Source organism: Enoplosus armatus, chromosome 9, assembly GCF_043641665.1.
Source record: "Enoplosus armatus isolate fEnoArm2 chromosome 9, fEnoArm2.hap1, whole genome shotgun sequence".
Classification (NCBI taxonomy): domain Eukaryota; kingdom Metazoa; phylum Chordata; class Actinopteri; order Centrarchiformes; family Enoplosidae; genus Enoplosus; species Enoplosus armatus.
This window is the reverse complement of record NC_092188.1, coordinates 503948-516003: the sequence shown is the minus strand read 5'-3', so window position 1 is coordinate 516003 and position 12056 is coordinate 503948. Positions and strand designations below refer to the sequence as shown.

General features: G+C 44.3%; 1 protein-coding gene across 1 annotated transcript; it reads left to right on the top strand.

The window, feature by feature from the left end:
* The first annotated feature begins 4241 nt into the window (after positions 1-4241).
* hjv (hemojuvelin BMP co-receptor) lies at positions 4242-6303 on the top strand. The gene is made up of 3 exons (XM_070911724.1): positions 4242-4338; positions 4893-5452; positions 5677-6303. The coding sequence occupies exons 1-3, from the start codon at positions 4242-4244 to the stop codon at positions 6301-6303; spliced, it is 1284 nt and encodes a 427-aa protein (XP_070767825.1).
* The last annotated feature ends 5753 nt before the right edge of the window (positions 6304-12056 follow it).

The window sequence follows — 12056 nt, the reverse complement described above, 5'->3', positions numbered from 1 at the left end:
CAAAGTAGCTAACTGTATATAAAGTCATTCAAATTTACTCCACCTCGAACAGCTACAACAGTAGAATGCTGATAATACTTAATCTAGGGAAGTACAATATTTCCCTCTGAGATGTAGTGAAGTAGAAATATAAAGTAACAGAAAGTAGCTCAGGTACAGTACTGTAGTAAACGTGTTGATCATTTATCATGTTAGTTAATTATTTGTCGACCATTTAATTAGCTTCAATTTATAAACCACTTTCAACTAAAATGTTAAACTACAGATTAAAGACACTAAAAAATAAACTCCTGCTGCAGCGTGTGCGTGTGTGTGTGTGGTGGGGGGTGTCTGTGTGTGGGGGAGGGGGTGTGTGTGAGGACAGTTGTCGTGCAGCAGGTGTTGGTTGTTGGTGATTTATTTAGAAACGGCTGAAGCTCCCAGTCAGCTGTGAACACACCACGAGGCAAAGACCAGAATCCACAGTGGGACACCACAGACCTCAGAGTACTGGTTGGACCGGAGACCCGGAGAGTCCTGGACAGAGACCCTTCAGGCTGATTTCCCACAGGGCAAAGTGAGGACATGGACGGATTCTGAAGCTGAATCTGTTGAAGGTAAGAGACAAATCTGCCTTCTTATGTCGTGGCCTTCTGGTCTCTGCAGCATCGAGTAAATCACACTGCTGACATCTGATGGAACTTTATTTTGACGAGTTGAAATCTGTAGAATTCAGCTGCAAAACAAATCTGAACTCATTCAGTCCAAAGTTTCCCCATCATCATGAGCAGTAAACTGATCTACAATCAGTGGATGGATCCTTTAATGTTTTAAACAAACATTTTGAATGATCATTTAATGATGTTTGTCAGCAGGACAATAAAGACTGAACATTGAAAAGCATCTATAACTCAAACTCTTCACTTACAGAAAGTCAACAATTAGCTCCAATGCTAACTGCTAAAACCATGTCTCCTGCTCACTTCTCTGTTTCTGATCAATAAACAATCAATAACCTCAGTCTGTAGAACTCGAACCCTCAGTACAGGTATGAACTGATACACGTGAATACAGATACATATATATATGTATACATGTATATATATGATTGTACAGAAAAGGGACAACAACATGTAGTTCAGTGTCTATAGTCTAGTCACTAGACTCTAGTGTATATGTCTGTCTGTGTGGCTGTAGCTCTGGGGGGCAACTGGGGTATAAATTTAGACTTCATACCCCCCAAACACACACACACACACACACACACACACACAGAGCCCCTCCCACCTGCAAAGAGGACCAAAGGTCAGCCGACTGCAGAAACACAGAGTTGAATGAAACCTGTCGGTCATTTTAAAGGAACAGGTCTTCTCTTCCTCTCTGACTCAGATGCTCATGTGTGTACGCTACATATGAAGCTACAGCTGGTTAGCTTAGCCTAGCATAAAGACTGGAAACAGGGGGAAACAGTTAGCCTGGTAACAAAGGTAATACTGTAAAATCCACCTAAAGCTGACTCAGACCTCAAGACTTGGGGCCACCTGAGGGCCCCTTACTCTTTCAGTTTTTATTTGAGCTCTGTTGGTGGATCTCACCAAACGTATTTGTAGGTAATTCATTTACCACAACGTAAATGACACACGGAGACCCTGGAGCCTTCGGGGCCCTTGAGGGTCTCGGGCCCCAGGGCAGTTCCCACTTGCCCTGGTTGATAATTCAGCATTGTGTCACATAATTAAAGGAACTGTTTTGGTGACAAATGAAAAATGTGACAAGTCTTGTTTCAGTTTTAGTGACGTTGACGCTGTAACCAATGAATGCACAGCGCCATTGTAAGCCACGCCCCCTGCCTGCTGCTGTTTGTTCTGCAGAAAAAAAAAAAACAGACGAGGGTCCATGTTACAACACAGAGAGACGGGTCAACACACCAAACCCTGTGTGATTTTTTACTGTTTCTGCTGAGAGTTTGTGGCAGAAACAGATTCAGACCATGCAGGTAGGCCTCACATTAAAGCCTATCGTCATCAAAAGTATCAGTTACTTCTGATTTATTTCAAAAGATGTCTCATCAATACAATATCAACAGTAATGCCGACTTACTGAAACTGATTCTTCAAATATATGTAACATATATTTATTGATCACAGCTCAGGTGACTCTTTATTCTGTTATAGAAACGTTATAATTTCATGATTACGCGACCTGCAGAGCAGCGTTTGTGTGTTTCTGTGATCTTGTTGTTGTCTGTCTCGTGTTGTGTTTCATTGTTTGACTTCAGGATTCATCATTTATTTATTTTGGTTGTTTATTTATAGAAAAAACACAGAATCAGAAATACTTTATTGATCCCTGGGGGAAATTGTACAATTCAAATCCTTCATAATAACAACACTTCTGTGACATAAATTTAATTTCCTTTGGTTCTGTATATTTGGATTTGCCATGTGACCACCCTGCTTGTTGTTGCTGTGTCCTGCACCACGTGAACTGGGCACTCACATCAATCAATCAATCAATCAATCAATCAATCAATCAATCAATCAGTCAATCAGTCAACCAATCAATACTGCAGGACTGTTGTATTAGACTGTGCTGGTTTTGGCTTGGTGTACCTAATAAACTGAACACTGACATATAACAAAACATCAATATTGTATAGAAGCTGAAATGTGTTCTGCGGAGTCACTGTTTAGGACTGAATAATAATAATAATAATAATAATAATAATAATAAGAGCAGAATGTGCAGGTGAGCAGTCATGTGATGTTGTGTGTGCAGGTCGCCTGATGAGTCCTGAAGAAGAAGAAGGGCTCAGGTAACAGAGCAGGTGAGCTGGACTCTGCTGATGGAGCTTTAGTATGTAAGTAACTGAATTCAGATCAGACGTTGGACAGTCGGACATGTTTGAAGTGATGATGATGATGATGATGAACTCTGCTGCGGGTTCATCACAGTTTGATCCCAGTCAGTAAAACTATATTAATATGAAACATGCTGTGAAGAATACAGAATGATCTGTTTTAGAGAGAAGGATGAGCCCAGTCATCACTAATGGACTCTTTCTCATCACATCATGCTTCATCCTGAGAAACAGAGCGAGAGAGAGCTGGAAGCTGAGCTCTCTCTCTCTCATCATGACTGATACTCAGAACATGTAAGCTGCTCAACTTCACCTATCAGACTGAGCTGGTTCAGGTTCAGGTCTACACTGTGACACTGGATCAGCTGTCAGCTCAAGGCTAACGTTAGCATGCTAAGGTCCATTGCATGCTGCTTGCGGAGGGCAAACCTCCACGAGGCCGCGCTGACGGCTCCTTGTTGATGATTGGCCCGTTGGTCCGTGGCACCCCTGATCCCTGATCCTGTAATCAGGTAGTCTGGCTCACAGGATGTAGGTTGTTGGTATAGTCAGTCTCATTCTCCTCCCCTTCCTGTCTCCGTGTTACCGTTGATGGGCTCAGCGCCGCCCAAGACAACTGTGATTGGTTTAAAGAAAAACAAACAAGCCAGAGCGTTTTTATCTTCGAACCCAGAATGATGATGGGTGGAGCCAGTGAGACTAGTAATCACATAACTAACGTATTTATGAGGACGAGAGGAAGTGAGTAGAAAACAACGAGCGAGACTGAGCGTTGGGAGGCGGGGCTAAAGGTGACGCCAGTGCGCTTGCTCTACGGGCCGCACGATGCCGAAGATCCGTGTGATTTTACACCCGCTAGTCGAACTTTTTGTCTTCATGCGCCACTGAGCAACTTTCATAGGAATGAACGTGGCCCCGCCTCCAACGCTGTGTCCAGGGCTCTTATTGGATGTTAACATGCAAATGTCAGTGATTACTGTTACCGTGGTAACATCTATCATGTTCGAGTCACGGCACAGGCAGAGAACTCACTTGTTATCACTGAGCCTTCCAGCTGCTAACAGGTCACCAGACAGTCTGAAGCCAGGTGACTCCCTCGACAGGTGCGTCACCTCACTGCTCTGACGGCTCACAGCCAACAAATATAAGCAGACAGGAACTAAACCGAAGGACTTCAGGTTATTATTGATGATCTCAGCAGAAAGAGTTTGTGTTTCCTTCCTGTTGGCTTCTGCCCTCTGATAGGCTCATGTGAGATAAGACCCGCCTTCTTGACGTTGGTCAGCTGATCAACAGGACAGTGTTGGACCAACAGGTAACAGACACGTGAGTGTGACGTCACCCCTCTCTTTGTGTCCGTCTCTCAGAGTCGGGGTGATCTCGTCCTGGGTCCGGTCTGCTGATGGAGCCTCGGGCCGGTGTCACACAACACACAGCGTTACCATGGAAACACTGCATCCACCTGACTCTGCTGCTGGTCCAGCTGAGTTCACCTGAAGGTACAAACCAACAGAAATAAGAGTCTGTTGTTGTGAAGTGTTTAAAACTGACCTGCCAACGACTTTTCAAAATAAAAGAAACACAAAGTTCATGGTGAAGACATTCAGTTTGTTCGTGTCAGTGAATCAACTTGTGGATTTATTGAGTTGCTCCTTTTTTAATGATTCTTTCAAAAACAATGAATCCTACATTTCCCATAATGCAACTGGACAGTCCATCTTTCATTGTGTCCTTCTAATGTGTTTCAATAGAGAATCTGCTGATGATTAATGATTGATTAATTGATTAATTGTGTGGTCTATAAGATATCTGAACGTTGTGAAAGAACCACAGAACCCACAGAGAAGCTGGAACCAGAAGATATTTGGATATTTTTGGTTTTGGTTGATGAATCGTTGCAGGCCACACCTCCGTGTATGTTGTAATGTTGTAATGTATGTTGGACATTTGTGGTCCAATGACATCACTATGACATCATCAGGGTCATGACCCTCACAGACGTTCAGCTGCAGGCTCTCTGATGTTTAAACCAGACTTGTCCTCCTCTCTTCAGTCGGAGCTTCCTGTCGGATCCTGAGGTGTAACTCTGACTTTGTGGCTGCGACGTTGGACCTGGGCAGCAGCAGTGGAGGTGGAGGAGGAGGACCAGGAGGAGCAGCGGGTGAAGGACCAGGTGGAGCAGCTCTCAGCAGGGAGGCGGTGAACACTGGTTACTGCACTGCCTTGCGTTCCTACGCCATGTGCACTAAGCGAATGGCGCGGGCGTGTCGCGGCGACCTGGCGTACCACTCTGCAGTTCAGGGCATCGAGGACCTGCTCATCCAGCATCGCTGCCCCCGGGCGGGGCCCACCACCCAACCCCGGCCCCTGCCTCAGGGCACGCTTTCGGGAGACGCCTGCCTCTACGAGAGGAGCTTCCTCACCAGAGAGGGACGCAGACCGGAGTACCTGCACTGCGGCGTGTTCGGAGACCCGCACATTCGAACATTCAACAACGACTTCCAGACGTGTGCCGTGAAGGGGGCGTGGCCTCTCATAGACAACGAGTACCTGTACATCCAGGCCACCAGCTCCCCAACAAGGGGGGGGGTGCACATTACGGCGCTGACCAAGGTAAGTATGAGATCTGCGGGTGGCACAGTTCATGGTGTCTGATCAATCACCTGATCAGTCATTGATCTGTCGGGTTTGTGTCTGTCTGCAGGCTGACCTGATCAGATTTCCAACATGGCTGCTGTCTCTTTGTGCATTTAAACTGATGATGAGGAGTTCAGTGTATAAAAACAAAGTTCATTACAAAGTGCATGACCTCACCAACTCGTATTGATTCTTCACAGATCACCATCATCTTTAAGAACTGGCGTCAGTGTATTGATCAGCAGCTGTACCAGGCGGAGCTCGATAACGTTCCCGCTGCGTTCGCTGACGGCTCGGTTTGGAGCGGCGAGCGGCGAGGTCATCACAGCCTGACGGTCCGGACTCAGAGTCCCGGTCGACACGCCGAGATCCGAGCGGCTCACATCGGCACGCTGCTGGTGGTGCGTCAGAGCGGACGCACGCTCGGTCTGTCGGTCCGCTCGCCGCGCAGCATCGTGGAGGCCTTCGGCCCCGAGCAGGACCTGCAGCTGTGTGTATGGGGCTGCCCCGCCTCCCAGAGACTCAACACGCTCCGCCCTCCAGTGTTGGACTCCTTGGCTTCCTCCGCTGTCAGCGCCCGGGCCCACTGTGCCGCGCTGCTTCCTGCCCGAGACGTCTACTACCAGGCCTGCGTGTTCGACCTGATCACTAGTGGAGACCTGAACTCCAGCACGGCCGCCGTCAGCGCGCTGCAGGACGCCCGAAACATGATCTCTGACACGCAGAGAGTTCACCTGCTGCCCGTCGCCTCCGCCGAGCAACACGGAGCACGACCGGAGCTGGTGCTGCTGCTGCTCGGCATGCTGGGAACTCTAACCAGAGGCTGAAGCGGCAGGAAGTCACTGCAGACCTCAGACCTGTTTGTCTAACAGGTGATGAAGTAGACGATGATGGCGCCCTGATGTGAGGTCATGTGGATGAGACTTTAACCGACTAACGGATCTTACACTGTCCCAGTCTGTACTGGTTCAGGAGGTGGAGCAGTGGCTAATGATCCGATCAGCTGCTGCACCTTTGGAGGTGGATGTCTATATAAGGCAGGGGGGGCGACACCATCCCTGACTTCTTCTTCTATCTTTATTTAAGCACTGTGGTTAAATGATTATCAGTGGTGGAAGAAGTACTCACATCTTTTACTGCAATACACGTAGTAATACCACAGTGTAGAAACACTCTGTTACAAGTCCTGCATTTAAAATCTTCGTAAAACTACAAAAGTATGAGCATCAAAATATACTTAAAGTATTAAAATAAAAGTACTTGTTGGTCCTTTTAAGCGAGTTACATTATTTTACTGAACCTCTGAATAAAAGTCTGGGAAGAACCAGAGCGAAATTGAAAAGGCTGCGAGTTAACTAGACTGTTGATGATTTGACACGAGTCTGGATCTTTTGGGTCAGGACCAAGACATTTTAGGGTGAACTACAAATGGATCCTTTCTTAGATTTATGATGAAAGAGTGTTATAATAACAAGATTCATACAAACTCAGAGTTCATGACTGTTACAAACATCTTTTAATTTGACATTAAAGTCTGAGCTTTAGATTAAATGATGAACTGCAGAATGTTGTTCGTTCAGTTAAAGCTGCTTTCTATGAGGTTTCATTTTCACAGCGGACTTTATCACTTTATCAAAGGTCTCTGCACGTCCATCAGGGTCCTCCACCAGTCGTGGACCCACATCAGTCGTAGACCACATTCTCTGGTAACGTCTGATCTTTAACAGAGATCAAAGTATGGAAACACTGTGGAGAACAACGTAGAACCAAAACACCCGAAACAACGCAGGAACACGCAGAACAGGAGACTCATGTCCATGAATCTGTTGCCCCAGTGCATGCTGGGAGGCTTCCCAACACACCTACCTCATGTAACTTTAATCACATGATCAGCACGCAGCCAATCATATGAATGATGATCATGAGGTCAACTCTCTACTCATTTACCTTCATTTCAAAATAAGAGTGCCCTGTTATTCAGGATCAACAGATCAGTCCTCAAAGCAGCAGATTAGCTGGACGAGAATAAACAGGATTATTTTAGCCTGATAACAGCACGTTAGCCTGGATTAGTTTAGCCACATTGAAGAATGGGGTCCAGGTGTGATCAGGTGGGATCAGACATGTTTAAAGCCTGAAATGTGTTTGATTTTTAAAGAATTGTTTCACAAGAATTAGATCATTTACAGTAACGTGATTAGGTATAATTAGTCACCTCCGTCTCTGGAAATAGGCCGGGCCGTGAGCTCCAGGTAAGCCCCACACCTGACCGGACTCTCTGCTGACTCAGGTGTCAGTGGAAAGCGCGCTGATGGAAAAATACAGATGAGTCAGAAAAGATGATGAAGCACTTCAGCTGTCTCTCTGTGAGAGTAACGGGATGTTTCCATTGGCTGATTTCAAACGCAGCTTTGTGTTCAGAACTAAATGAATTTATACAAACCTTTAATTTTCTTGCTGTACTCGTTCCTCCTGTTCACACTTTTATACACTTTTGTAGATTATTGTATTTCTCTATCTGCAGCTCTTGAGCATTGAAGCATCAAATAAGAGATGCTTTCACAAAGACAACAGTGACACAATTTTTTTATTTAATTATCATTATTTGTTTATTTAACGGGGGCACGACTCAGCCGGAGCTGCAGAGTTGAATGTTTCCTGTCGCTGCAGGATATGAAGCGCTTCATCAGCCTGAAGGAACGCTGTGTCGTCACTTTCTACATTTCTCTACACTTCACTGGAAGTTTGACACACACACACACACACACACACACACTCTCAGGTAGCTGTAGGTGTTGGAACACGTAACAACATGATCTCCGTCCCTGTGAAGCTGAACGTCTGAGTCTTTCTGTTTCAGTGCTGGAGAGACACCAGTACATTTATTTAGTTACATCACAGTTCACACGGTCCTCTTCAGCAACATGCAGCTCAGCCTCAGTTAAGCTTACGTCCAAAACACCTGACAGGACACTTTGTGTCGCAGTATAAACAGACCAGCGTTAACTGTCACTGTTGTCTTTGTAAAAGCATCTCTTATTTATTTATTTGTTTATTTATTTATTCAACTCTAATTCCATTACAACAGACTGAAGGTGCCTCACAGTTTCTCACAGAGATGCTGCCATGCTTTTAATTAAGTAATTCCAGTGATGCAACACAAACTCTACACATTCACTGGTCTGCAGCGCTGGCCAGCCCTGATCTAATCCACATCACACCCTCTGGAGTCCAGACATCCAGCAGTCCATGTCACAGAGGGACATCTGGTCATGTGGTCTGGGTCCTTGTTTACTGAGAAAACCTCACCTGTGTATCTGCTAAAATGGGAATCAGCTGGTTGGCTGCCTCTAATTTTTATGTATTTTCATAGAATTAGTATTGATGTGTAAAATAGAGTGTAATCACACAGAGGTTTGGTGGTGGGTGAGGTCTTCAGTTATGAAAGGTGACTTCATTGAATGTATATGGTGAGAAAGCAGTGAAAAGTGATCCACTGACTTCTGTTGTGTCGACTGTGTGAAGAGTTCCGAGAGTGAACCTGGAAACTGTAAAGAACTGTAATCACAATTTAATATTTTCACAAACAAAAAAATCAAAATATTACGGTGTGCAGACGATCAGTTTCCACAAACTAAACTCAGAATTCAGTTTGATGCATTTTCATGTCACTTAAGAAAAAATAAGGAAAGGAAATAAATGTTGGTGATGATGATTATTATGATGACGATGATGATGATGATGATGATGTTGGTGATGATGATTGTGATTATGATGGTGGTGGTGATGATGATGGAGATGGTGGTGATGATGATGATGCTGGTGATGATGGTGATGATGATGATGGTGGTGGTGATGATTATGATGATGGTGGTGATGATGATGACGATGATGATTATGATGGTGGTGATGATGATGATGGTGGTGGTGGTGATGATGATGATGATGATGATGATGATGGTAATAATGCTGATTGTGGTGATGATGGTGATGATGATGATGATGATATCGATGATGGTTGTTATTATGATGATGATGATGATGGTGGTGGTGGTGATTATTATGATGGTGATAGTGGTGGTGATGATGATGATGATGATGATGTTTTGATGATAGTGACGATGATAATGGTGGTGGTGATGATGACGATGATGGTGGTGGTGATGATGTTGATGATGATGATGATGACGATGATGGTGGTGGTGATGATGGTGATGATTATGATGATGATGGTGGTGATGATGATGATGATGATGATGATGATGGTAGTAATGCTGATTGTGGTGATGATGGTGATGATGATGATGATGATGATATCGATGATGGTTGTTATTATGATGATGATGGTGGTGGTGATTATTATGATGGTGATAGTGGTGATGATGATGATGATGATGATGTTTTGATGATAGTGACGATGATAATGGTGGTGGTGGTGATGATGACGATGATGGTGGTGTTGATGATGTTGTTGATGATGATGATGACGATGATGGTGGTGGTGATGATGGTGATGATTATGATGATGATGGTGGTGATGATGATGATGATGGATGTGGATTGGATTCATTCTTTTTCCTTTTTCTACGTTTGTGTCGTTTCCTGTTTGTTGGGATTCCCTTTAAAACCAGGTCTATCCTGATTTAAAGAGGTGTAACTCAGTGATATGACTGCACTGTGATGAAGCACATCAGTGCTGCTGTTAATATTAACATTTCTTACCAAGTGTATAAAAATCTGCATTTCATGGGTTGACAGGCCAATGCTGAGAGAGAGTCGGCAGGTTGGGACTTGTCTATGTCATGAAATCTATATAAAAAGACAGAGTTAAAGCTCTCTAATCAGAGTCAGTCGGTCTCTCTGTAGCCACGAGGCCACGCCTCCTACAGTACAATTGTATGTGACTCAATCAGGGTGGTGAATAATGGGGTTAAACAGAAATGTGAATAATGATGATGATGTCATGTGATGAAATGTGCAGGGATCTAATAAAGTTGGAAGAACACACCTTGGGACTGACTCTGAGTCAGTGCGGAGCGTCTCTGAGCGCTCCAGGAAAATCCATCTGCAGAAAAACTGATGTCAAACCTTCTGAGAACACAACAGACTATTTCCTCAGAACACACTTTGATTCATGATGGATGGAGGATAAATATCTGCAGCATGAAGGCTGCACACCAGAACCTCAGCCAGCCGGACAGAGGAGAGTCTCATCAGGACCAGAGTCCAGACTGAAGTCCAGAGGATGACAAGTGAGTCTTTACCTTCTTCTTCTTCTTCAGCTGCAGGAAGTTTCAGCAGGACAGAGGATCAGCTGACATGTTTCAGGCTCATGTCCTCTTTATTTTAATTTGGTGTTTTGAGCAGTTTTAGGGAAGTTTATGTTCAACAGTAAAAATCAGTTTCCAGACTGATTCCAATATTTTCACACTCAATATATTTCAAATGATTTTAAACCTGCATATATTTAAACCTTCATTTTGGGAAATAATTTACAGTTAAATGACAAAATTAGATAAAGAAATAAATACATTAAGCTTTACACGTTTGTAATTTACTAATAATTACTAATAATAATTTTACCAATAGTTTCCTAGAAAACTAATATTTGGTACTAATTAGAGAAATATATATCCCTCTCCTCTTCCTGTTGCAGTGCATTGTGGGTATCTTCTCTTCCTGTTTTTGGTGTTGTGGGCGGAGCTTGCAGCAGGTAGGGTGTTACCAACAGACACAACTGACCAAGAGCAGATGCAGAGCATCATCGATGACCTGCATCTGGCACTGAAGAACTACAGCAGCATACTGAGTGAGAAGGTGAGACAGAACACCCTGCAGGTTTCACACCAAACTCCATTCAAAAAACATGTACTTTTACAGACTGAAAGACAGAAGTCATCAGTTAAAAGAAGTCAGTGGCGGCCATGTTGGAGGTCAGGTGCTCTTGTGTTTTAGTAAATCTTGTTTGTGTCTTTGTTTTTGGTGCAGAGCAACCTGGATGATCGGCACATCCTGCCCTGCACAGAGACCGCTGCTGACCTGGAACAGGTACACCTCATTCTGCACATGTTCACAGTCTCCTCTGGTCTGCTGCTAGTGCCTCCTACAGGCTGCAGTGTTCATTACACAAGTAATACAAGTAGTGCAACAAAAACAGTAAATGTTGTCCTGATGGTGGCGCTGCATCTTTCAATCTGAAAATGTCAAAAAAGAGAGTAGTTGTGTTGGAATTATACAAAAAAAGGGGGGGGGGGCTCATCCATGTGTAGGATGGGGCATCAATTCCAGGCACTTATGTAGGTAGTTAGAAATAAAAAACCTTGAATAAAAATGAGCTAGTACACTAAAGAAATATACCAACACTCACAACTGTGAGTTGCATTCAGTGGCTCAGCTGGTTAAAATGTATGCAAAAACGTATGTTTTTTGAATGTGGTTTGGTTCAGAGCTCCACGGTGGTCCACAGACTGTCTGAGTATCAGGTGTGTGCAGAGCAGCCCGGATCTTTCTGTCCCGACATCAGCGCGTTGTGTGATGTCATCATGCTGAACAGAGACCTGCTGCTACACCTGGTGAGTCT